The following is a 27,598-nucleotide window of genomic DNA, read 5'->3' on the forward strand; positions in this document are numbered from 1 at the left end:
GGGGGGGGGAGCAGGCGTTGACGGTGAGGGGGCCCCCCGCCTGCTCAGGGCCCCTATATTTGCCCGGGGTCGCCAGGTGCTGACGCCGGCCATGGAGTGCGGCTTGCGTGCCTGCCTCTAGGGGGGGGGGGGGCAGCTGCCCCCCCTGCCCCACGGTGGGTACGCCCAATGATCGGTGGGTGTGCCGGGTAGGAGACCCCGGCCAATCAAACACTGATGCCCTATCCTACGAACAGGGCATCAATGAAAAAGTAGTGAACAACTTCTTTAAATAGGACCTGCCTGACAAAGTGAAGTAGACCAAAAGATCCTCAACAGCTAGACATCATGCTGCGATCCAAAGAAATTCAGGAACTAAGGAGAAACAAAGTAATTGAGATCTATCAGTCTGGAAAATGTTATAAAGCCATTGCTAAAGCTTTGGGACTGCAGCTCCCACAGTTAGAGCCATTATCCACAAATGGTGAAACCATGGAACAGTGGTGATCTCCCTGAGATTCTGCCTGTGAGAAATAATATCACAGCTGGCACAGATTCTTCTGTGTGGCTCCTCGCCCATTCTATCCTGTGGGTGCAACAACATTTTGGTGCCATAAGCAGCCACTGTACCGTGTAGCAGCAGTGTGTTACTGATACAGACATATTACTATCCGCTACACGGATGACATACACATGGTAAATGAGAGAAAATCATCTAGGTTTTCTGGCGGAAATGCAGACGAGTCTTTATACTCATGTGAACTCAGCCACAGTCTGATCAAGTGCAAAACTGGTCATTTTCCTGTGGAAAAAACAGGGGTCCGTGTGCTGTGCGAGCTAATCAGTCCGCACACGGCCAGGACACACGTGCGACTGCGGCCGACTGGCCCGTAGTGTGGTGTGGGCGTGGCCGGGTGCAGCGGAAGCGGCGGGTCATGGCGCAGGCGCGGATCTCCCTGTGACCCGGGAAGCCGTCCCGCCTCCTTCCGCCATTTTGGCCTCTGCTTCTTGTCGGGTCTGTTCTTTTACCACGTGAACTACTCGGCCGGGGCCCTGACGGCCGGGGCGGAGGAGAGGAAGCAGCTGGACCGGTAACTCCTGTCTAGTTCCAGGCGCCCATCGTGAGTCCCCGGTTTAGGACAGGGGGAGCGGGTGCCGTACGAGTCCGTGTGGACGGGTGAGGAGCGGCCGCGAAATGCCGAGTGTCAGCCTCCCGCCCAAGGAGAACGCGCTGTTCAAGAGGATCCTGGTGAGAAGGGGCAGCGCTCATTACTGTGCCGGGTAGTGCTCCGGGGCCCCGCCGTTACCACAGGCGCTACGTGCAGGGCTAGTAGGAGCTGCCATTACCGGAGCCGTCCTGCCCAGCGGCCTGTGCTCTGTCACCTTCCTGACGGCTGCCATGTCTGCGCCGTGCCTGCTCTCTTGCACACAGTGTGCAGGCTGCACCACAGCCAGGCATTGTCAGCGTGACATCCCGTCTACAGCACGTGACTGCCGAGCTCAGCGATTGGTTGTACATATGGTCATTGCTGCAGCCAATCAGTGATGGCAGACCATAGAGCCCTGCGATTGGCTGTACATGTGGGGATTGCTGCAGCCAATCAGTGATGGCAAAGCCCAGCGATTGGCTGTACACCAGATTACTCCTGTTGCAGCCAATTAGTGATGGCAGAGACCACAGAGCCCAGTGATTGGCTGTACAAAAGATGACTGCTGCAGCCAATCACTGGGCTCTGTGGTCTCTGCCATCACTGATTGGCTGCAACAGGAGTCCTCATCAGTGATGGCAGAGACCACAGAGCGCAGCAATTGGCTGCAGCAGTTATCTTTTGTACAGCCAATCAGGGATGACAGAGCCCAGAGAGGTTGTACGTGTGATGACTGCTGCAGCCAGTCAATGATGGCAGAGATCATAGAGCCCAGTGATTGACTGCAGTTGTCATCACATCTACAACCAATCAATTATGGCACAGGATGACAGAGCCCAGCGACTGGCTTTACATGAGATGACTGCTGCAGCCAATCAGTGATGGCAGAGACCATAGTGCCCAGTGATTGACTGCAGCAGTCATCACATCTACTGCCAATCAGTGATGGCAGAGATCGTCGAGCCCAGTGATTGGCTGTAGATGTGATGGCAGAGACCATAGAGCCCAGTGATTGGCTGTATATATGATGACTGCTGCAACATGTAAATAAGATTCTGGGGCAGGAGATGTGGTAATAAACTCTTTACTGTGATGTCATGTAGTACAACTGATTGGATGTAAAATGCTGTAAAGGGCCGGCCAGATGATTGTTCATCTATGTGAAATAAGAACAGCTTGAATCTGAGAGGCAGAAATACAAAGCAGCGGCCTGTTCTGGCTCAGGCCTCCTCCACTATGTCTATGTGCTCTACTAGACCTAGGCCACACGGTCCCAGCTATGTGACTGAGGGCGACCACATATTGTGGTGGTACTGGGTGATCATGGTGTGTGACACTGACTGTCGCCATGTAATGGCTGGAGCTTCTGGCTGATATCTCCCAGGACACTACCGTAGGCATGGACACCTGGATCTGGTTGCCATGGGAACAAAGGATGCCCAATTCTTACTGATGTTGGAGACCAGTCGCCCCTCTGTACATTAGATTGCCTGGCATCATCATGTTGGAGCGACAGTCACCTAGTCTTAGGTATGACCCACAGTTGGTGACCATGCAGCCATTGTGTGGCCAGTCCATGTAGGGAGAGCTCATCGGAGGACTGCAGTGTCTCTTACAGTCTGCTCTCAGAAATGGCAGGAAAATGAGTAGTGTAAAGACACTGTGCACTGAGAGGATGAGCAGCCTGGGGTGCCAGGCACACTGCCCCTGTATCACACAGCATCCTCTGTGTATGGGGGCACAGAAGTCTGCAGGCCGACCTCACTAGATTACACAGACTGTGCTCTTGGAGGCAGCAGGAAAATGAAATGTATCTACCACTGTGCTGCCCGGACCACCTATGGAGGCAGCAGGAGATCTAATGGAGGGCGCCATGTAGGGTGACCTTACATGGCACATGTTTAGCTACCTGGCTGTACCGTGCAGGGGATTATTTTAGAGGGAAACTGGCATGAGACTCTGCGAGTTGCTCTCAGCAATCTAGATCATTGTGGTTGTGAAGCAGGTAAATGGCCAAGTACGACCTCTGCACGTAAATGACAATGGCTAAGAGTATATGTACGCAGTGTAGACTTAAAGCTTTCTATACATTTCCATTCACCAGATGGAGGCCAGCAGAGTGCCCTTTTGGCCTCTGTCACCCCCAGTGTGCATCTGCATACCATTTAACTCTATAGGAAGGTTCAGCAGAATCTGCCTTTCTATACATAGGCTCATGGAAAAATAAAACTACATGCTATACAGGGCTGTGAAGTCAGTCGTGGAGTCGGTATAAAATGGTCCGACTCCTAAAATATATCTTTAATAAATTTGGTACAGTAGTTGAATGCAGTTTGTGGGGAATATTTTTTCATTAGAATTTGGGAAAGTTATGAAATGTCCTATAAATGTCTGTCCTATTCCTGATCTAAGGGTCTAGACTTTTAGCTGAGATGAATCTGTACTACAGTAAATTTATTACTTAAACATGAGCCATATATGAGGGAGTCGTGGAGTCAGGTTTGCCTTACTGACTCCACAGCCCTGATGCTATGTTTATTTGCATTGGGTTCCCATTGTGAACAGATGCCATGTATTCACGGTCTGACTTTGTACTCATGAGATTTTATTCCCGACGGTAGTGTGCACATAGCCTAAGGGCTCTTTCACAAGTCCTGATATTTCCGGTACTGGAAAAAACAGTACCGGAGATGTCCGTGTGCACCTGTGTGGCAACCGTGTGCCGCATCAGGAGCACACGTACCGGAGCTTGGGAATTGGTGTACAGTTAGCGCTGTTCCCAAGCGCCGGGTGCTGAACGCTGCCATCATCATCATTGTTCCCTGCTGGTGTTGCGATCAGCACCAGCAGGGTCAATGTTGAGAGTAGTAGTGTCTGCTCCTGCAGTGTCCAACTGTAAAAATAAGAGGCTTTACATACAGTATCTGGGACTTTTCTCAGTAGATGCCAGGCCCAATGATAACAGCTGTCATATATCAGTCCCTAGCCCTATAGGGGCCGGCGGCACACACAAGCCTAGGACCATGTCATCCATGAGTATATTACAAAGTTGTTGTTTTTCTACAAGTTTGAGGATACATGAGATTCCTTTTTTTGTTTTTACGTGTTTGAAATGCAAGTTGATGAAACTTCCTAGGATATTTTGATGTCTGCCCGGTTATCTCGGTTTTAGTGCTTGTCAGTTCCACTCCCTGATTTCTGTCATAGATAAGATCTCTGTCTGCACATTACCAGTGATGTGTGTGGAAAGGGCTAGTGGGTACAGTCCAATACCTGAGCTAGCCCCCTTCTCCATTATGGCTACTACAGACGAGGTGGCTGGCTAATGAACTGAGCCAAATAGCTGTGCTTAAAGAGGACCTGTGGCCGGTGTTTGCTCTTATTTTACACCTGCTGTTGCCCTGAGTATTTTTCTTAAATCCACCATACAGTTCCAGAGATCTGGGCCTTTTTATTTAGTGCCAATTTTTTTGGTCTTTAGCAAGGGAGGGCCTTGCTTACTAGATATAATGCAGAGCAGCCTACATGCATGCCCCCCTGAGAATCTCCCTCCTCCCTCTTAGAGACATTAGTTCCTTACATGATGCAGATGTTGCTGCCGCTTTATACAACACCACAACTGCTGCAGCTCTCGATTCGGTGGCCCCCTCACACATTCCAAGGCTCGCACAATCAACAGACAACCCTGGCACACCAGCCTAACTAAAGAACTGCAACGGGCCTCCAGGGTTGCTGAGCGTAGATGGAAAAGGTCCCACTCCCATGAGCACTTCATCGCATTCAAACAGTCCCTCACTACCTTCAAGTCCACACTCACTGCAGCAAAACAAAAATACTTCACATCTCTCATATCCTCCCTGTCTCACAACCCCAAACAACTATTCAACACCTTCAATTCTCTCCTCCATCCCCCAGTGCCTCCTCCCTCTCCTCTTATTTCAGCCGAAGACTTTGCTTCATTCTTCAAGCAGAAGATTGACACCACCAGACAAAGCTTTTGCCTAAAGCCCCCACAGCCCCTCCCCACACCTACTCAACCCTCTTCCTTCAAAACCACTGTCTCCACCATTTCTGAAGATCAACTTTCCTCCTTACTCTCCAAATCACACATCACCACCTGTAAACTTGACCCAATCCCGTCCCACCTCATCCCAAACCTTACCACTATCTTCATCCCAGCCCTAGCCCACCTCTTCATCCTGTCACTAACAACTGGTGTCTTCCCCTCATGCTTCAAACTTGCCTCAATCACACCCATCCTCAAAAAGCCCTCCCTTGACCCATCCTCTGTGTCTAGCTATCGCCCCATATCACTTCTCCCCTATGCCTCAAAACTACTGGAACAACATGTCCATTCTGAACTGTCCTCCCATCTCTCCTCCTGCTCCCTCTTTGACCGCCTACAATCTGGTTTCCGACCGCACCATTCTACTGAAACTGCACTGACTAAAGTCACCAACGACCTACTAACCGCCAAATCTAAGCGACACTACTCTGTCCTCCTCCTCCTAGACCTGTCATCTGTCTTTGACACAGTGGACCATTCCCTCTTACTACAGACTCTCTCATCTATCTGCATCACAGACTTGGCCCTATCCTGGATCTCCTCATACCTAACAGACCGGACATTCAGTGTCTCCCACTCACACACCACCTCCTCATCTCGCCCCCCATCTGTCGGTGTCCCCCAAGGTTCAGTTCTAGGACCGCTGCTCTTCTCCATCTACACCTTCGGCCTGGGACAGCTCATAGAGTCTCATGGCTTTCATTATCACCTCTATCCTGATGACACACAGATCTACCTCTCTGGACCCGATATCACCTCCTTACTAACCAAAATCCCACGATGTCTGTCTGCTATTTCATCCTTCTTCTCTGCCAGATTTCTAAAACTTAACATAGACAAAACAGAATTCATCATCTTTCCGCCATCTCATTCAACCCCCCCAACTGACCTATCTATCAACGTCAATGGCTGCCCCCTCTCCCCAGTCCCTCAAGCTCGCTGCCTTGGGGTAACCCTGGACTCTGAACTCTCCTTCAAACCACATATCCAAGCCCTTTCCACTTCCTGCCGACTCCAACTCAAAAATATCTCCCGGATCCGCACATTCCTCAACCATGAATCTGCAAAAACACTAGTGCACGCCCTCATCATCTCCCGCCTTGACTACTGCAACCTCCTGCTCTGTGGCCTCCCCTCTAACACTCTCGCACCCCTCCAATCTATCCTAAACTCTGCTGCTTGACTAATCAACCTGTCCCCCCGCTAATCCCCGGCCTCTCCTCTCTGTCAATCTCTTCACTGGCTCCCCATTGCTCAGAGACTCCAGTTCAAAACCCTAACCATGACATACAAAGCCATTCACAACCTGTCTCCTCCATATATCTCTGACCTAGTCTCCCGTTACATACCCGCACGCAACCTCCTATCCTCACAAGATCTCCTGCTCTACTCCCCTCTTATCTCCTCCTCCCACAATCGCATACAAGATTTCTCCCGTGCTTCCCCCCTACTCTGAAACTCTGTACCCCAACGTATCAGACTCTCGCCTACCGTGGAAACCTTCAAAAGGAACCTGAAGACCCACCTCTTCCGACAAGCCTACAGCCTGCAGTAACCACCACTCTACCATACCGCTGCACGACCAGCTCTACCCTCACCTACTGTATCCTTACTCATCCATTGTAGACTGTGAGCCCTCGTGGGCAGGGTCCTCGCTCCTCCTGTACTAGTCGCTGTCACATTGTGTTCAAGATTATTGTAATTGTTCTTGTATTATACCCCTTTTTCACATGTAAAGCGCCATGGAATAAATGGCGCTATAATAATAATCTGTGAGCCACGCCCCCTTGGTCAAGACCATAAGAATTGGCACCAAGTAAAAAGACCAATATCTCTGAAACTGTTTATTGGATTTTAGAAAAACTAAATCTGCACACTCAGGGCAAAAATAGGTATAAAAGAAGAGCAAACATTGGCCACTTTTGACTGTGAGACAGGTGGTCTTTAATGAATGCCACTGGTCATGTACAGAAAAGGGCGGAATTACCTATTCCTGCCGGCACCAATCTGGAAGTGAAATTATGGTATATCACGAAGTTTAATTAATTTAGATGTGAAACACAACTTTTTATGTGGTCCCCTTTAATGTTCGGTATTCCTGAGATTTGCCATGTGCAGTTCAGATGTGTGAGTGGATTCTCTGTTGGCAGCGGCTACAATTTGTTACCAAGCAGAGACTGTTCATGGTGTGTGGTCAGTGTGAGCGATACATACCATATTAGAGGTGCTGCTTTATACAGCCATCCATAGTGTGGCCCCACAGTATTCATGTGAATGTAATGTCCTGATGCTGGATATGACTAGTACTTATTGGCTCCATGTTCTGCAGTTACCTCTGTAGTATTACTAGCGCTGAGCACACCATGCACATTGTCCTTTTCTTTTGCACAGTAAAGTAGGTTCCTAAAGTAGTGCATATTATTTGAGGGGAGCCTGGTCTCTTATATCCTTCCCCCACCAAATAACAAGGGTGTAGTGTGAGATTAGTGCAGTGCCTGTGCTGCTAGCAGGCTGTGACCCTTATTCATCCCAGGTTGGCATTCTCCATGAGCCTAAGCACATTATGCTTCCTGCTCATGTACCTCTCATGGGAGGCAGAAACAAGCCTCAGGTGTTAGAGCAGCTGGGATAATGCTGGGTCAGCATCTTCTACATCCACCCACATAGTAAATTGTATCTCCGCATTATGGACTCAGCATGTACAGGTATGCCATGTATGAACTGCTTGGGGCTTTGATGCTGCCACTGTTGGGCTGAATACAGGGCTGTGGGGTCGGTAAGCCAAACCTCCAACTCTGACTCCTCAATTTCCCTGACTCCCGACTCCACAGCACGGCCTCACTACTGAGCATGTACATAAAGTGCAGCACAGATTCATCTCAACTAAAAGCCGACATCCTTAGATCAGGAACAGAACAGACATTTAGGCTGGGTGCCCACGTAGCATTTTACAAGAGTTTATGCTGCGGAATTTCCGCAGCATAAACGCTTGGTAATCCGCACCCCATGGTCCCCAATGACAAGCCGCACTTTCAATGCCCATGTTGCGTATTTTTCCGCAGCGTTTATGCTGCGCTCAAAAATCCGCAGCATGTCCACTAATTTTGCGGACACGCAGCGTAATCGCCGCCATTGACTTGCATTGGACCGCGTGACATCCGCATCACTGCATTTGCACATGCGGATATCACATGGTTCAATGTGCGGATGGTACCCAAGTCTGGAGGAGAGAAGACTTTTATCCAGACCTGGGTACCATTGTACCTGTAAAAACAGAATTTAAAATAAAAAATAAAGTTTATACTCACCTATCGATGTCTTCCCGGTGTTTTGTCTGCTCCGTCCGGTGTCTTGCAATGTTCGCGTTGTTGTGAAGGACCTGCAATGATGTCACTGAGTCATGTGACCCATCACATGTCTCAATGACGTCACCGCAGGTCCTTCACACCCCCGCAAGCAGTGCAAGACACCAGACGGAGCAGTCAAAACACCGGGAAGACATCGGAAGGTGAGTATAAACTTTATTTTTTTTATTTTTCACCATTCTTATTCTTTTTTTTAACTAACTTGGTCACACTATATAAATCTAGGCCAGTTGCATGGATTTATATAGTGTGAACAAGTTGTCAAGCACTTTTCCAAGTGATGCTAAAATCGCTCGGAAAAGCGCTTGATAACCCGCATGCAGAAATGCATGCAAAGACGCTTGACAAACGTTTCTACCTGGCGGGAAAACCGCATTTAAAATCCGCATGCGTTTTTCCTGCCAGGGAGAAGCGTAAAAAATATGCAGAATTTCTGCATCGTGGGCACTTAGCCTTATAGAACATGTAATAACTTTCCCAAATTGTGCTGTAAATGTTTTCAGAAGATCATGCATTGTACTACTGTACCTAATTTATTGTTTATTTTAGGAGCTGAATGTATATGTGTGTGTGTAATATAAATATTGTCTGTCTGTCTATCTATCATATAACCAGGGATGTGTCCTTCTATCCAAAGCCTCTATAGACTGAGCATGCTCAGTGTGGCGCCATGACGACAATATGTACAGGACAAGAGAGAGACAAGTTCATGAGTACACCCCCTCTGTTCTCAGTACGTTTATATATACAGTTTTCAGCGTAAGAGAGTACACCCCGCTGTTGTCTCAGTATGTTATACATACAGCGCTCAGCGTGAGTACACCCCGTGTATTCTCAGTACACTATATCTACAGCACTCAGCGTGAGTACACCCCCTGTATTCTCAGTACACTATATCTACAGCGCTCAGCGTGAGTACACCCCCTGTATTCTCAGTACACTATATCTACAGCGCTCAGCGTGAGTACACCCCCTGTATTCTCAGTACACTATATCTACAGCGCTCAGCGTGAGTACACCCCCTGTATTCTCAGTACACTATATCTACAGCGCTCAGCGTGAGTACACCCCCTGTATTCTCAGTACACTATATCTACAGCGCTCAGCGTGAGTACACCCCCTGTATTCTCAGTACACTATATCTACAGCGCTCAGCGTGAGTACACCCCCTGTATTCTCAGTACACTATATCTACAGCGCTCAGCGTGAGTACACCCCCTGTATTCTCAGTACACTATATCTACAGCACTCAGCGTGAGTACACCCCCTGTATTCTCAGTACACTATATCTACAGCGCTCAGCGTGAGTACACCCCCTGTATTCTCAGTACACTATATCTACAGCGCTCAGCGTGAGTACACCCCCTGTATTCTCAGTACACTCTATCTACAGCGCTCAGCGTGAGTACACCCCCTGTATTCTCAGTACACTCTATCTACAGCGCTCAGCGTAAGTGAGTACACCCCCTGTATTCTCAGTACACTATATCTACAGCGCTCAGCGTGAGTACACCCCCTGTATTCTCAGTACACTATATCTACAGCGCTCAGCGTAAGTGAGTACACCCCCTGTATTCGCAGTACGTTATCCATACAGCGCTCAGCGTGAGTACACCCCCTGTATTCTCAGTACACTATATCTACAGCGCTCAGCGTGAGTACACCCCCTGTATTCTCAGTACACTATATCTACAGCGCTCGGCGTGAGTACACCCCCTGTATTCTCAGTACACTATATATACAGCACTCAGCGTGAGTACACCCCCTGTATTCTCAGTACACTATATCTACAGCGCTCAGCGTGAGTACACCCCCTGTATTCTCAGTACACTATATCTACAGCACTCAGCGTGAGTACACCCCCTGTATTCTCAGTACACTATATCTACAGCACTCAGCGTGAGTACACCCCCTGTATTCTCAGTACACTATATCTACAGCACTCAGCGTGAGTACACCCCCTGTATTCTCAGTACACTATATCTACAGCGCTCAGCGTGAGTACACCCCCTGTATTCTCAGTACACTATATCTACAGCACTCAGCGTGAGTACACCCCCTGTATTCTCAGTACACTATATCTACAGCGCTCAGCGTGAGTACACCCCCTGTATTCTCAGTACACTATATATACAGCGCTCAGCATGAGTACACCCCCTGTATTCTCAGTACACTATATCTACAGCACTCAGCGTGAGTACACCCCGTGTATTCTCAGTACACTATATCTACAGCGCTCAGCGTGAGTACACCCCCTGTATTCTCAGTACACTATATCTACAGCGCTCAGCGTGAGTACACCCCCTGTATTCTCAGTACACTATATCTACAGCGCTCAGCGTGAGTACACCCCCTGTATTCTCAATACACTATATCTACAGCGCTCAGCGTGAGTACACCCCCTGTATTCTCAGTACACTATATCTACAGCACTCAGCGTGAGTACACCCCCTGTATTCTCAGTACACTATATATACAGCGCTCAGCGTGAGTACACCCCCTGTATTCTCAGTACACTATATCTACAGCGCTCAGCGTGAGTACACCCCCTGTATTCGCAGTACGTTATCCATACAGCGCTCAGCGTGAGTACACCCCCTGTATTATCAGTACGTTATATATACAGCATTCAGCGTAAGTGAGTACACCCCCTGTATTCTCAGTACACTATATCTACAGCACTCAGCGTGAGTACACCCTCTGTATTCTCAGTACGTTATATATACAGCATTCAGCGTAAGTGAGTACACCCCCTGTATTCTCAGTACACTATATTTACAGCGCTCAGCGTGAGTACACCCCCTGTATTCTCAGTACACTATATCTACAGCACTCAGCGTGAGTACACCCCCTGTATTCTCAGTACACTATATCTACAGCGCTCAGCGTGAGTACACCCCCTGTATTCTCAGTACACTATATCTACAGCGCTCAGCGTGAGTACACCCCCTGTATTCTCAGTACACTATATCTACAGCACTCAGCGTGAGTACACCCCGTGTATTCTCAGTACACTATATCTACAGCGCTCAGCGTGAGTACACCCCGTGTATTCTCAGTACACTATATCTACAGCGCTCAGCGTGAGTACACCCCGTGTATTCTCAGTACACTATATCTACAGCACTCAGCGTGAGTACACCCCCTGTATTCTCAGTACACTATATCTACAGCGCTCAGCGTGAGTACACCCCGTGTATTCTCAGTACACTATATCTACAGCACTCAGCGTGAGTACACCCCCTGTATTCTCAGTACACTATATCTACAGCACTCAGCGTGAGTACACCCCCTGTATTCTCAGTACACTATATCTACAGCACTCAGCGTGAGTACACCCCCTGTATTCTCAGTACACTATATCTACAGCACTCAGCGTGAGTACACCCCCTGTATTCTCAGTACACTATATCTACAGCGCTCAGCGTGAGTACACCCCCTGTATTCTCAGTACACTATATCTACAGCGCTCAGCGTGAGTACACCCCCTGTATTCTCAGTACACTATATCTACAGCGCTCAGCGTGAGTACACCCCCTGTATTCTCAGTACACTATATCTACAGCGCTCAGCGTGAGTACACCCCCTGTATTCTCAGTACACTATATATACAGCGCTCAGCATGAGTACACCCCCTGTATTCTCAGTACACTATATCTACAGCACTCAGCGTGAGTACACCCCGTGTATTCTCAGTACACTATATCTACAGCGCTCAGCGTGAGTACACCCCCTGTATTCTCAGTACACTATATCTACAGCGCTCAGCGTGAGTACACCCCCTGTATTCTCAGTACACTATATCTACAGCGCTCAGCGTGAGTACACCCCCTGTATTCTCAGTACAATATATATACAGCGCTCAGCGTGAGTACACCCCCTGTATTCTCAGTACACTATATCTACAGCGCTCAGCGTGAGTACACCCCCTGTATTCGCAGTACACTATATCTACAGCACTCAGCGTGAGTACACCCCCTGTATTCTCAGTACAATATATATACAGCGCTCAGCGTGAGTACACCCCCTGTATTCTCAGTACACTATATCTACAGCGCTCAGCGTGAGTACACCCCCTGTATTCGCAGTACGTTATCCATACAGCGCTCAGCGTGAGTACACCCCCTGTATTCTCAGTACGTTATATATACAGCATTCAGCGTAAGTGAGTACACCCCCTGTATTCTCAGTACACTATATCTACAGCGCTCAGCGTGAGTACACCCTCTGTATTCTCAGTACATTATATATACAGCATTCAGCGTAAGTGAGTACACCCCCTGTATTCTCAGTACACTATATCTACAGCGCTCAGCGTGAGTACACCCCCTGTATTCTCAGTACACTATATCTACAGCACTCAGCGTGAGTACACCCCCTGTATTCTCAGTACACTATATCTACAGCACTCAGCGTGAGTACACCCCCTGTATTCTCAGTACACTATATCTACAGCACTCAGCGTGAGTACACCCCCTGTATTCTCAGTACACTTTATATACAGCGCTCAGCGTGAGTACACCCCCTGTATTCTCAGTACACTATATCTACAGCGCTCAGCGTGAGTACACCCCCTGTATTCGCAGTACGTTATCCATACAGCGCTCAGCGTGAGTACACCCCTTGTATTCTCAGTACGTTATATATACAGCATTCAGCGTAAGTGAGTACACCCCCTGTATTCTCAGTACACTATATCTACAGCACTCAGCGTGAGTACACCCTCTGTATTCTCAGTACGTTATATATACAGCATTCAGCGTAAGTGAGTACACCCCCTGTATTCTCAGTACACTATATCTACAGCGCTCAGCGTGAGTACACCCCCTGTATTCTCAGTACACTATATCTACAGCACTCAGCGTGAGTACACCCCCTGTATTCTCAGTACACTATATCTACAGCGCTCAGCGTGAGTACACCCCCTGTATTCTCAGTACACTATATCTACAGCACTCAGCGTGAGTACACCCCCTGTATTCTCAGTACACTATATCTACAGCACTCAGCGTGAGTACACCCCCTGTATTCTCAGTACACTATATCTACAGCACTCAGCGTGAGTACACCCCCTGTATTCTCAGTACACTATATCTACAGCGCTCAGCGTGAGTACACCCCCTGTATTCTCAGTACACTATATATACAGCGCTCAGCATGAGTACACCCCCTGTATTCTCAGTACACTATATCTACAGCACTCAGCGTGAGTACACCCCCTGTATTCTCAGTACACTATATATACAGCATTCAGCGTAAGTGAGTACACCCCCTATATTCTCAGTACACTATATCTACAGCGCTCAGCGTAAGTGAGTACACCCCCCTGTATTCTCAGTACGTTATACATACAGCGCTCAGCGTAAGTGAGTACACCCCCCTCTATTCTCAGTACACTATATCTACAGCGCTCAGCGTAAGTGAGTACACCCCCTGTATTCGCAGTACGTTATCCATACAGCGCTCAGCGTGAGTACACCCCCTATATTCTCAGTACACTATATCTACAGCGCTCAGCGTAAGTGAGTACACCCCCCTGTATTCTCAGTACGTTATATCTACAGCGCTCAGCGTAAGTGAGTACACCCCCTGTATTCGCAGTACGTTATAGATACAGCGCTCAGCGTAAGTTAGTACACCCCCATGTATTCTCAGTACGTTATATATACAGCATTCAGCGTGAGTACACCCCCCTGTATTCCCAGTACGTTATACATACAGCGCACAGCGTAAGTGAGTACACCCCCATGTATTCTCAGTACTTTATACATGCAGCGCTCAGCCTAAGTGAGTACACCCCTCTGTATTCTCAGTACGTTATACATACAGCGCACAGCGTAAGTGAGTACACCCCCCCCTGTATTCTCAGTACGTTATACATAATGCGCTCAGCGTAAGTGAGTACACCCCCCTGCATACTCAGTACGTTATATATACAGCGCTCAGCGTAAGTGAGTACACCCCCCTGTATTCTCAGTACAGTATACATACAGCGCTCAGCATAAGTGAGTACACCCCCCTTTATTGTCAGTACATCTTATATATGCTGGACGCGTCCTTCTGTCCCATGCCGAGATGGGTGGCGCCTGCGCAGTGAGGCGCCGGAGTCTGCACATGTGCATACTACAATACGGCGCCATTTTTATTGAAGACACTGTATATGCGAATTCGCAGACAATTTCTTTAAAAATAGGATAGCGCAGTATGCGCACGTGCTGACTCCGGCGCCATTAATAAAATTTAAAAAAAATGTACCAATAAAAATGCTCGCCACCCGGGCGTGGAACGGGTTCAATAGCTAGTGCAAATTTTATATATATTATATATATATATATTCTCTTCTGCTTTAAGACAGACTGAACCTCGTGTCTCCCGCTGGTCTCCTAACTTAAACAAGCTCTTCCATTAAGTTTTTTTATTCATTAAACGTGAGTATATATGTGCATGTAATGTGGTATCAGTGTATTAATATACTCACCTGCCGCTGCTCTCTCCAGTATTCACCACTGTTCTGCTCCTCTTCTCAGTGACATCACTGCTCTGCAGACTCTCCGGGTCACACTGCTGTCCGTGTAACCCAAAAGTGGCTTTTATAATGTAAGTCTGTAAAACGTCAGAGCGTGGCTCCATAGACTTACATTGTAAGGGCGCAGTCAGACAGCTGTATTACTCACGTGAGGATCGCATCACCTGAATAGAAATATATGCTGTCATGCTCAGGTCAGGAGAGCCAATGGCCAGTCCAAGGATTGCGATGCGATCCTCACGCGAGTAATAAGCCATCTGACTCCGCCCTAAAAGAGTCTTCCGGCTCACACATAGGGGATCCGGCTAATCGCAATTGCAGTGATGTCACTGAGATGCAAAGCAGAATGGCGCTGGACACCGGAGAGAGCAGTGATAGGTGAGTATATTATTATACACACTACATTACATGCACATGCACATACACAGACATTTAATGAATTAAAAACTTAATGGGAGTGCTTCTTTAAATAATGTCATGTGAGCACTGCTGTAAGTCAGCTTCCACTGATCAGCTGTAGTCTTCACAATTTCAGCCAAGCAGATGAACAGTGTGTGTGATAATTATAGATTTATTTTATTATGCAGAGCCCTGGACCCCTGAACCCCTATAATTGCTGGCCAAAAAAACTAAAGTTCAACTTTGAAAAGCTAGCTTTGGTGACATAAGCTTTTCAGGGTGTTTCTGTATATCCAAAAACTTAGAGATGAACTGGAATATAAGTTGGCATGCATGCAACGTGTAGGCGCATGTTCACAATGGCCACTAAACAGACAAAACCCAAGATAAAAACAAAATAAATAGCAATAGTGCATGAAAATAATATAGGGTGCTTATTTAACATAATTTTGAACAAAAAAACCCATAAAAGCCATTCCACCTTGTCACGGTGACCCTACTTTGGACGGTCCAAACCTCTAGTATTAAAACCTTACCATATGTCAAATGACTTAAATGTGAATAAGGGCCAAGCAGGATCGAGACCCCAGTTTCTGATCTAGTTCTAGAATCAGTCTGTTATAAGGGCAGCCGGATATCTGGGAACCATCCAATAGAAATCTATGAGATTAGTTCTGGCATCAGTTTCTGTGAACACATATACAGATGTAGTCATACAGGATATCTACAGTACAGACCAAAAGTTTGGACACATCTTCTCATTTAAAGATTTTTCTGTATTTTCATGACTATGAAAATTGTACATTCACACTGAAGGCATCAAAACTATGAATCAACACATGTGGAATTATATACTTAACAAAAAAGTGTGAAACAACTGAAAATATGTCTTATATTCTAGGTTCTTCAAAGTAGCCACCTTTTGCTTTGATGACTGCTTTGCACACTCTTGGCATTCTCTTGATGAGCTTCAAGAGGTAGTCACCGGAAATGGTCTTCCAACAATCTTGAAGGAGTTCCCAGAGATGCTTAGCACTTGTTGGCCCTTTTGCCTTCACTCTGCGGTCCAGCTCACCCCAAACCATCTCGATTGGGTTCAGGTCTGGTGACTGTGGAGGCCAGGTCATCTGGCGTAGCACCCCATCACTCTCCTTCTTGGTCAAATAGCTCTTACACAGCCTGGAGGTGTGTTTGGGGTCATTGTCTTGTTGAAAAATACATGATGGTCCAACTAAACGCAAACCGGATGGAATAGCATGCCGCTGCAAGATGCTGTGGTAGCCATGCTGGTTCAGTATGCCTTCAATTTTTAATAAATCCCCAACAGTGTCACCAGCAAAGCACCCCCACACCATCACACCTCCTCCTCCATGCTTCACGGTGGGACTCAAATTTGGACTCATCAGACCAAAGCACAGATTTCCACTGGTCTAATGTCCATTACTTGTGTTCTTTAGCCCAAACAAGTCTCTTCTGCTTGTTGCCTGTCCTTAGCAGTGGTTTCCTAGCAGCTATTTTACCATGAAAGTCTGCTGCACAAAGTCTCCTCTTAACAGTTGTTGAAGAGATGTGTCTGCTGCTAGAACTCTGTGTGGCATTGACCTGGTCTCTAATCTGAGCTGCTGTTAACCTGCGATTTCTGAGGCTGGTGACTCGGATAAACTTATCCTCAGAAGCAGAGGTGACTCTTGGTCTTCCTTTCCTGGGGCGGTCCTTATGTGACCCAGTTTCTTTGTAGCGCTTGATAGTTTTTGCAACTGCACTTGGGGACACTTTCAAAGTTGTCCCAATTTTTCAGACTGACTGACCTTCATTTAATAAAGTAATGATGGCCACTCATTTTTCTTTACTTAGCTGCTTTTTTCTTGCCATAAAACAAATTCTAACAGTCTATTCAGTAGGACTATCAGCTGTGTATCCACCAGACTTCTGCACAACACGACTGATGGTCCCAACCCCATTTATAAGGCAAGAAACCCCGCTTATTAAACCTGACAGGAAACACCTGTGAAGTGAAAACCATTTCCGGCGACTACCTCTTGAAGCTCATCAAGAGAATGCCAAGAGTGTGCAAAGCAGTCATCAAAGCAAAAGGTGGCTACTTTGAAGAACCTAGAATATAAGACATATTTTCAGTTGTTTCACACTTTTTTGTTAAGTATATAATTCCACATGTGTTAATACATAATTTTGATACCTTCAGTGTGAATGTACAATTTTCATAGTCATGAAAATAAAGAAATATCTTTAAATGAGAAGGTGTGTCCAAACTTTTGGTCTGTACTGTATATATTATATATCATTAGAATTCCACACTGCCGTCACAGGCATGTGGTGTTAGTCACACTCACCAGCAATGTCAGAGATCCCATGTGCTGAGTAAGGAGACGTGACATCACCTCGTAGCAGTCGGACACAACGTGGTGGCTTAGCGGCTTCAGATGTCACTACATGATATGGACACGCAGGGCACAACAATCTAATGTCCTGAGAACCCCTCAGCCTTGGCTGTGGCTACCCTTCAGTGGAGCGCAGCAATTAATATATGGAGCCGGCATTTGTGGGTTGTATTTTTAACCCTCCACCTGTTTTCTCCTCTGTCTCCACTTACCACGCCTGCAGCCATCCAACTATGTGCAATGTTTTATAGTCTCCACATTTCCTTTAAGCAAATGCATTTACAATTTTGTAAAAGGAATTGTTAAAAAAAAATCCTATCCTTATTGTCTTTTACTTCATAGTTGCATATGATGTGATTTCATATAGCTGATGCTGAGAAAAGTTTCAAGGACAAGCTATTCTGTTATCACAGCAGAAAGCAAGAAGTCTTCCTCCCGCTTCCCATACATTGAGGCTAGATCTCGCTGTGCCGTTTACTTGCTGCATGCGATACAGCAGGGAGCCATGTGCTGCTGAAGGTGAAGTCTTTCTGATCACGCACTTTCTGCAGTAAGCTATAGAGTTGTCCTCCGGGATACAGTTTTCTTTAGGCCACTCTCACATGGCCAGAGCACATGGACTAAACAAGCAGTGACTCAATAGCTGTGCAGCAAAATGGCTCCAAAAATCACGCACCCATTGCATGTTTTGGGGTCGGCCCTTTTTTCAAGCAGCTTTGAAAACTAGTCAGACTTGTCCTTTTCATTGTACCTTGCATATGCGTTTGTTTGCGTGTACAGAACACATGGACCACAGTTCTGCAGTGATCTAGTTTCCTTGTGGCAATTGTAGAAAGTCTAGGGCCCCAATTCATCATTTGTGTTAAGTCATTTGTCTTGTTTCGTTGCCGTTTTTTTCTGATGCCAAAACTTTCAAAGTGGTGCATGCGGTTCTTGAATTTTGTGCAAAATAATTAAAAAAAAGAAAAAAGGTCTTAACTCTTGTCTTCGACATTTTGCAACTTTGCAGCACATTTTACAAAATGGTGCAAATTATTACGCCAACATAAGAGGTGTACATAAAGTCACTCCAGGGGTGGGGGGAATGGAGAACATTTGCACCAAAATTTTGGGCTTTTTGTAAAGTAATAAGTGTTGAATCAGCCAAAAACATCTGGAAACCGCAAAACTGTGTCCACAATGGCAAACTAAGAAACAAAATGGACAATTCATATAAGTTAGACTCCAAAAGCGGAGAAAATTGCCAAAAACTACAAAAAAAGGTATGACACGGTCCTCAATGTGCAGCCACCCATGGCCTCATAATCACATGATAAAAGACAAAACATAATGAGCAGAAATCTTTTGTTTCTACATTAACTTTAGAGGTTACTTCAACACCTGACTGAAGGGAAGTAAGCCGCTGCCTGACTCCATTGACATTTCTTGAAGTTTTCTGGTGATGCGTGCACTTGTCTCGGCCATTGTGAGGGTCTTAACGATGCAGAAGTAAACGATCTGGATGTCACCAGATAATCTCTTTAAGACCACGTTCACACATTCAGTCTTTGGTCAGTATTTTACATCAGTATATGTAAGCCAAAACCAGGAGTGGGTGATAAATACAGAAGTGGTGACGTGTTTCTATTATACTTTTTCTCTGATTGTTCCACTCCTGGTTTTGGCTTACAGATACTGATGTAAAATACTGACCAAATACTGATAGTGAGAACATGGCCTTATGTGCACAATCCTATTCTGCCCTAACATCCTCTGTCAGAAAAATGGTGAGGCCCCCATACACATGAGATGGGCATCATGGATTGGGATGACTTTCTTTTTTGTGCATAGGAGGCTTACGTGAACCTTTAGGACTAGAGTGGTTTTTAGTCACGTAATACTAGGCATTTTTTCTTACTTTCATTTAAAAGGTGGGGTGGAGGTTTGCTAAAGCCCCATTAAAACAGCCAAGCAAACCTCCGTCACATGCTGTGGTACCTCGTTAATATTACATACTATGCCTTATGTACTCCATTTGGTTGAACCTCTAGTCGCGGCTATCGATGATCTGTCCCAGCTAAGCTCTGTTTGTATTTCTCCTTTCAGGTGAGGTTTATGCTGTCACATGGGGCCCGATTCATCAGGACTGGCGTTGTTCACACCGATCTTAATGAGGCGGTGTGCTGGAGTTAGAAGTATGATTAGAAGAGGTGCACACCTCTTCATGATTCTGGAGCGTCTGACGAGTGGCATGGGCCTTGGTGCACCTCTCCAGAAATCTTACTCCATTCAGGGGCCGGAGTGAGATTTCCTGTGTAGGAAATGTTATAGCTTGTTATGAATTAGACTAGCTGTGGCGTCACGCCCCTGCTGTGTCGCCGTCCCACGCCCATTATGGCCATTTGACAGAGCTGGAAGAAACTAGCAAGAAAACGCCAAAGTTGCAATCTTTGGAGTAATTCCAAGTTGTGCCTAAATTTTCTGACTTTTCAAAGCTTTTATGCCAAAATTTTAATCGTGAAAGCTTTGATGAATCATTCCCTTAGCCTTGGATAGAGCACAAGGGTCTGGTCATTTATCACCTGAGGTGGAAGGTTGGAAAAGCGTCATCTCATATGAGTACAGAGCAGAGATATTATCAATATGAGGACAACGCAACCCCATCATCAGGTCGTTCTAGTGCTTATGTCTATATTTCTTTGCATTTTCAGAGGTGTTACGAACACAAGCAATATCGAAATGGGTTGAAGTTTTGCAAACAGATACTGTCCAACCCCAAGTTTTCCGAACATGGAGGTAACTATGAGTTTTGTGATTTTAGAATAACCTACTTGTATGTTCTGCTGTATTGTGCCGTGTGCTTGTTAGTACACCAATCCACATGTGAAAGAGCCACATGTCACTATAGAGGGAAAAGCATATGGAAGGGGATGTCAGCACCAAAAATGTTTGAGTCCCGACACATTAGATCATGGGTCTCAAACTCGGCTAAGTATTTGGGCATATAGAAAAAAATGTGAATTTGAAGGGCCTCATTCTTTGCAGGACGAGATGACCTTGTTAGTTATGCCATATTGTTTTTTCTATACACCTTTTGATTATTTTTGGCTTGTTGTTTTTTATTTTATTCTTTTAAATGACATTCATCGTATGGGTTATGATACAGTTTTATAGTTTGGGTCATTACAGGTGCAGCGATAACAAATGTGCACTTTTTTTGTTTACTTTAGTTTATACATAAAACCGCATTTTTAGCGTCCTCAAAAAATTTTCATTTTCTTACTTCATTTGGAATTTTTTTCTCCATTTCTGCAATTTTTATTTCCTTGTGTCCCCTAATTGGCCATATACAGTAATTTTGTCTTAGCATAAGTACCGTATAGTAATTCTGGCTAACATTTTATAATAATATCCCCGTCTTGTAGTAATGTCCTTATCTTGTAGTAATGTCCCCATCCTGGTCCTTATCTTGTAGTAATGTCCCCATCTTGTAGTAATGTCCCCATCCTGGTCCTTATCTTGTAGTAATGTCCACTACTTGGTCCTCATCTTGTAGTAATGTCCCCATCCTGATCCCAATCTTGTAGTAATGGTCCCATCCTGGTCCCCGTCTTGGGGTAATGCGCCCATCCTGGTCCCCGTCTTGGGGTAATGCGCCCATCCTGGTCCCCGTCTTGGGGTAATGCGCCCATCCTGGTCCCCGTCTTGTGGTAATGCGCCCATCCTGGTCCCCGTCTTGTGGTAATGCGCCCATCCTGGTCCCCGTCTTGTGGTAATGCGCCCATCCTGGTCCCCGTCTTGGGGTAATGCGCCCATCCTGGTCCCCGTCTTGTGGTAATGTGCCCATCCTGGTCCCCGTCTTGGGGTAATGTGCCCATCCTGGTCCCCGTCTTGTGGTAATGTGCCCATCCTGGTCCCCGTCTTGTGGTAATGTGCCCATCCTGGTCCCCGTCTTGTGGTAATGTGCCCATCCTGGTCCCCGTCTTGGGGTAATGCGCCCATCCTGGTCCCCGTCTTGGGGTAATGCGCCCATCCTGGTCCCCGTCTTGGGGTAATGCGCCCATCCTGGTCCCCGTCTTGGGGTAATGCGCCCATCCTGGTCCCCGTCTTGGGGTAATGCGCCCATCCTGGTCCCCGTCTTGGGGTAATGCGCCCATCCTGGTCCCCGTCTTGGGGTAATGTCCCCAATTCTGCCATGCCTCACATACACATTTAAAAAAAAAAAAAAAAAAAAATCCTTCTCGCCTGACTTCCACTCCTTCAGTGAACAGCTTCCTCTTCTCCGTAGCCGGGGCGGCACATGGCAGTGATATCACACGCTGCCGACGTCAACTGCCGGCATCTGATTGGCTGGTATCGGTATTGCTGTGCAGAGAGTTGGTCTCTGCGCCACAATACATTTCAGTTGAAAATATTCATCCATGGACGCACATTCGTCTGTAAAGAATTGCTGATGTCGGCGGCCCCCGGGATGGAGCCACATTGTCACGGGAGCTGCGGGCTGCATGAAGCAGCCACAGGGCCCGCATGTGGACTGCATGTTTGAGACCCCTGCATTAGAGTTCAGCAGTGAAATCATTGTTATAGAAACTTCTAGGACTCCATCTTCCTTCCTTGCCCCTGCTCCACATCTCTCCATTAAAGTAAATGTTATACAGCTTATCACAAAACAGACCTAAAAGGCATAATGTTAAATGGAGGACATATGCTACAAAGGTTGCCCCTTTCGGAAAACTTTTCCTTATATGCACAGTTTGTTGTAAAAAGAACAGACTGCTTTCCATTTTTGCACACCTGGTTATGGAAAAAAATGGCAGCTGGTATCACTGGAAAGTGGATTACATGTAAGAATTTATGATTGATCTCAGACACATAAGCCTTAGCAGGGCTGTCCCCTTTCAGAAAACTTCTGATATGTACAGTTTGTTGTTAAAAATAAATAAATACTGTAAATAACGTGCAAATTAGAGCGTCTTTACTGCTGGCCAGGTCTCTGGTGAGCTGCAGTGGTGACATCACATCGACATCACTGCAGCTAGTCACTTAGCATAGTGACCGAGTGGCTCGTGCCGTCTACCTAAGCAAAGCTGCAGTGATTAGCTGCAGCGATGTCAGCGTGACATCACCGCTGCAGCCAAATAACTGAAAACTGGGCAATAACTGCTCTGGACTCCGGGAGGGTAAGTTAAAGCACAGTTGTTGTTTTTTTACAGTGAACTGTACTTATCAGATGTTTTCGGACTGGAGACAAGCCTGTCCAAGGCTTATCGTGTGCTTGGGATTAATTTTAACTTCTTGCATGAAATCACTCCTAAAAGCTGCCACCTTTTTCCAGCTGTATATCAGACTGGAAGAGCATTTTATTTAGCAACGCCTCATCTATGAAGCCTTTAGTGGAGGTGTCAGCACCTGTAAAACTACTACTCCTAGCAGACTGCTGTCTGGGTGTGCTGGGTTTTGTTGTAGTTTCACTACAGTAAGGATGGCACAGATTGCTGAGGTCTGGAATAGTGTGAGATTTACCTGTCATTTATTTTCTGATACAACCAGGGGCATGTATACTTTCTGGGCCGCTAATTCAGCTACGCTGGGGGACAGAATAGGGGGATCTTGTTGTGGCATGCTGGTCGTGCAAGAGCGTTTTTGCCCTGGGACTCTTTGCTGTACGTGTCCACCCCAGTATACAGTAGGGACGTACATGCACCCAATGTCATTACCGTCTACAGTGGCTTTTCCATCTACTCTAATATTATAATATAAATATACACACACAAAGAACTGCAGCTTCACCTGCAAAACATTGACATGGCGTTACACCTGCATTGCTATAAGCCTTCTGTTCCCCTTTTTATCTTCATATTACTACATACAGCTACATAGTGAGTTGATGTCAATCCAGTTTTTCATTGTAATTTATTGACATGTAGATATTTTTACAAGTAAATTCACATAATGTTTTCTCCCCTATAGAAACGCTAGCAATGAAAGGACTGACTCTAAATTGTCTTGGGAAGAAAGAAGATGCTTATGATCTTGTACGCCGTGGACTAAGGAATGACCTCAAAAGTCATGTCTGTATCCTTTTATGCATTTTCATATTCTATAATATAGTTGTGAAACTGCAAAAAGCAATATGTGAATGGTATTGTGTGCAGATGAGGTTTGGATATTTATTTTTCACTAGTTACTTTTTTTTTGTTACCATCATGTTGGAGTTTATTTTTAAGAACTTAAAGGGAATCTATCAGTAGGATCAACCCTCTTAACCCATCTATATGGGCATGTAGATCATAGAAAGTTGAATAAAATACCAAGTTTTTATAATATGTAAATGAGCTGTTAAGATTTATGGGTTGGACATAGATCTGCCTGAGAATGAGATTTCTGAGATATTGAAAAGTAAAAACTCTTTAATAAAAGTACCTTTAGCAAGAAAGTGCAAGATAACACATCATGTTTGCTACCATGCTCACTGGTACCTACTTATCCACTTTGCATCACCTGAATCCAGAGAAATCGACGTTTTTCCAGATTTGCAATTCAGGCGATAAGTCGTTTTTTCTCACCCAGATCACTTAACCCCAGCACTCAGAGTTTCATTATTTCAGTCATTACAAATTGGATAAACTCCATCATGCAAACCAGTGCTTCTTTAAAATGGCAACTTATTAATTTCATAATGATAAATATCCAAATGGACAGATGAAAGCCACAGTTGAAAATTTACATGTTTTTGAATTAAACTGCTCTTACCAATCCATTTTAAAAGGTTTTTTTTGGTGTACAATGAGTAAAAATTGTTAAAGTTAGAAACATAGATGTTCAGCTCTGGCTTTTGTCTATGTGGATATTTATCATTATGAAATGAAGAAGTTGTAATTTTAAAGAAGGAATTTATCCAATTCGCTTGATGTCCTGCTGGGTCGATGATGAGGATGAACAGCTGAGAAATTTAAAGGGAACCTTTCATGTGAAATAACACTATTAACCTGGCACAGTGCATAGTGAGTGGATGCTGTAACTGCACCCCCGCACTGACTGACAGCAGGCTCGGCATTAGAGCTGGCTGGCAGTCAGGGCCGGGGGTGCAGTTACAGCCACTGCTCTCTATACACTGGTGACTGAAAGAGCGAGCCTGCCAAGAGAAATAAATCTGCAAAACCTGCAGATATACACGGTATCTGCAGGTTAATAGCATTATTTTTCATGACAGGTTCTCTTGAAATTACTGCTGGGTCTCACCTTTGTACTTTATTTCCATTCTTAGTGCCCCCCTCTCTGAGTGATGGCTCAGTGGATCTTTCACTGATGTACATGCCCATATAAACTATTACAGGGTGTTGATCTTGTTGAGAGATTTCCCCCAATGTACTGTATTAATTAATGCTACTCATTAGTCCCTGACACCCATTTAGAGGCTAGTTTCCTAATAATTGAGAACTTTTCACGCTCCCACAATATATAAAGCCGTTCTCTATGCCACGTGTCACATTTCTGTATTCTGCTTGTGACATTTATTTTATGTTGTGTGAATTTTGGGTCCTATTTGCCTCAACTTTGGTCATCCAGGTTGGCATGTGTATGGCTTATTACAAAGATCTGATAAAAAATATGATGAAGCTATCAAGTGTTACAGGAATGCTCTGAAATGGGATAAAGACAATCTGCAGATCCTGCGGGACCTTTCTTTACTTCAGATCCAGATGAGGGACCTGGAGGGTTACCGGGTATGTGCAATCTGCCTCTACTTCCATGTTTGTAATTAACTCATTCTTAGTTTCTCAGAGTATGTAAATCAGTGCATATCTTTTGCATGATTAGCCTAAAGGAACCACCTGATTTGTCTTACAAGAAGACAAGCTCACCGTACCCCCATTTCTGAATATTACCCAACATAAATGCAGTTTTTTATGTAAAGCCCAAGCTAAATTGTGCCCCAACTCTCATTTTCTTCTCACCAACTAACTGGGCACTATTCCTGCTATCTCTGTTGGTTACATACATACCATGCTGTATAAATTAAGTTTTTGAAGGAGTATTTTAAATATATAAAAATGTTTTTTCAGGAAACAAGATATCAGCTGCTGCAGCTCCGTCCTGCGCAGAGAGCCTCCTGGATTGGATATGCTATTGCATACCATTTGCTGGAGGATTATGAGATGGCAGCAAAGATTCTTGAAGAGTTTCGGAAAACACAACAGGTAAATCACTGTTACTTCTTCATATCCACATTGTCTGCTGTGCTGAATATATAGTTGGCCTTGTTTGAAAAGGAATTCTTTCCATCAACATCCTTATAATCTCTTGCCTGACCGCACAAGATCTTAAAATGTTTTTGAACTCCTCTGTCGAGTCTGTGAGAGTGGTTCTGGTTCTCGGAGACCGCATAGAGAAGTCAAACCTTTTATTAGGCTGTGTGCACACGTTGCAGATTTGGTGTGTTTTTACAATGCAGATTTGCTAGCAAAACCTGACGCAATCCCGATGCCAGTAAAGTGAATTAGAATCCTGAAGTGTCAGGCACACGTTGCTTATTTTTGACTTCCAGATTTGGTGCAGAAAATAATCTGCAGCATGTATGTTTTCTGTGCGTTTTGCCCTGCGTTTTTCACCATTGACTTCACTCAAATCAGTCAGTTAAAAAGCAGGGCAAAAACGCACGTTTTTGAAGCTGTGTTTTTCCTGCCAGAAGATGCAGAAATGGTGCCTCATACTGCCTTGTAAATGAAGAAAAATTATGGCTGCTTAAAGGGGTTGTCCACTACCATTTAAAATATGCCAAAGCGTTTTTATGATGAAAAGCAGCTTCTTTGTAATTATTTCCCTCTGCCTTTTCTGCCTGTGAGCGGCGCTATCACTGGCCACTCACAGGCAGCATGTGACCCCCGGCTGCAGCCGGCTCTGACATCCGCTGACGTCACAAGTCCAAGCTGCAGCCGGGGTTCTCTTTTTCGCGTTCCACGGCTGCTGGGTTGTGGGTGGGGTTACCCTGCGCGTCATACCCAGCATCCACTGCACACTCTCCCTCTCCCCATTCATTGGGAAAGCGCGCGGTGGATGCTGGGTGTGACGCTGTGGGGTTACCCCGCCCCCAACCCAGCAGCCACCGCGGGGACCCCAGCTCTGAGTCACGCCTCAATAGACGGGACGTCAGCCGGGGGTCACATGCTGCCTGTGAGTGGCCAGTGATAGCGCCGCTCATAGGCAGAAAAGGCAGAGGGGGGTAATTATAAAAAAATAGCTTTTCATCATAAAAACGCTTTGACATATTTTAAATAGTAGTGGACAACCCCTTTGAGAGAAGAGGCAAAATTGGGGGTAAAAATTGGATGGTTATTAAAGGGATATTCCCATCTCCCAAGATCCTACCCCAATATGTAGCAGGTATAATAATAATAATAATAATATTAGCAAATACCTCCAATTAGAAATTTAGTTTAGTTCTCTTGATTGGCTATGTTGCTTACATCATGCAAGGCATTGCTGTAGCTTAGCTATCCATGGTTACGACCAATATGAGCTGTCTAACTAACTGTCATTATATGAGTGGTCATAAGTATGGATAGCTAAGGTCCTGCAATGCCTGCATATGAGGTAAGCACATAGCTAATCAGAAGAACTATACTACATTTCTAATTGGAGGTACCGTATTTACTAATATTATTAATATTACACCTACTACAGTATATATTGGAATAGGATCTTGGAGATGCAAATACCCCTTTAAGTTCCATTCA

General features: G+C 45.6%; 1 protein-coding gene across 1 annotated transcript in view; it reads left to right on the plus strand.

Moving 5' to 3' along the window:
• Window positions 1-931: 931 nt before the first annotated feature.
• Window positions 932-27,598, plus strand: part of NAA15 (N-alpha-acetyltransferase 15, NatA auxiliary subunit) — a 51,964-nt gene continuing 25,297 nt past the window's right edge. Inside the window, exons 1-5 of the mRNA XM_073641806.1 lie at window positions 932-1,228; window positions 20,573-20,657; window positions 23,832-23,936; window positions 25,431-25,588; window positions 25,928-26,062. Of these exons, the coding sequence (XP_073497907.1) occupies window positions 1,175-1,228; window positions 20,573-20,657; window positions 23,832-23,936; window positions 25,431-25,588; window positions 25,928-26,062 (537 nt within the window). The 5' untranslated portion in view covers window positions 932-1,174. The remainder of the gene's footprint in view (window positions 1,229-20,572; window positions 20,658-23,831; window positions 23,937-25,430; window positions 25,589-25,927; window positions 26,063-27,598) is intronic.

Source organism: Phyllobates terribilis, unplaced genomic scaffold (assembly GCF_046119375.1).
Source record: "Phyllobates terribilis strain yellow unplaced genomic scaffold, ASM4611937v1 Scaffold_1__5_contigs__length_1240528914, whole genome shotgun sequence".
Taxonomy (NCBI): Eukaryota; Metazoa; Chordata; class Amphibia; order Anura; family Dendrobatidae; genus Phyllobates; species Phyllobates terribilis.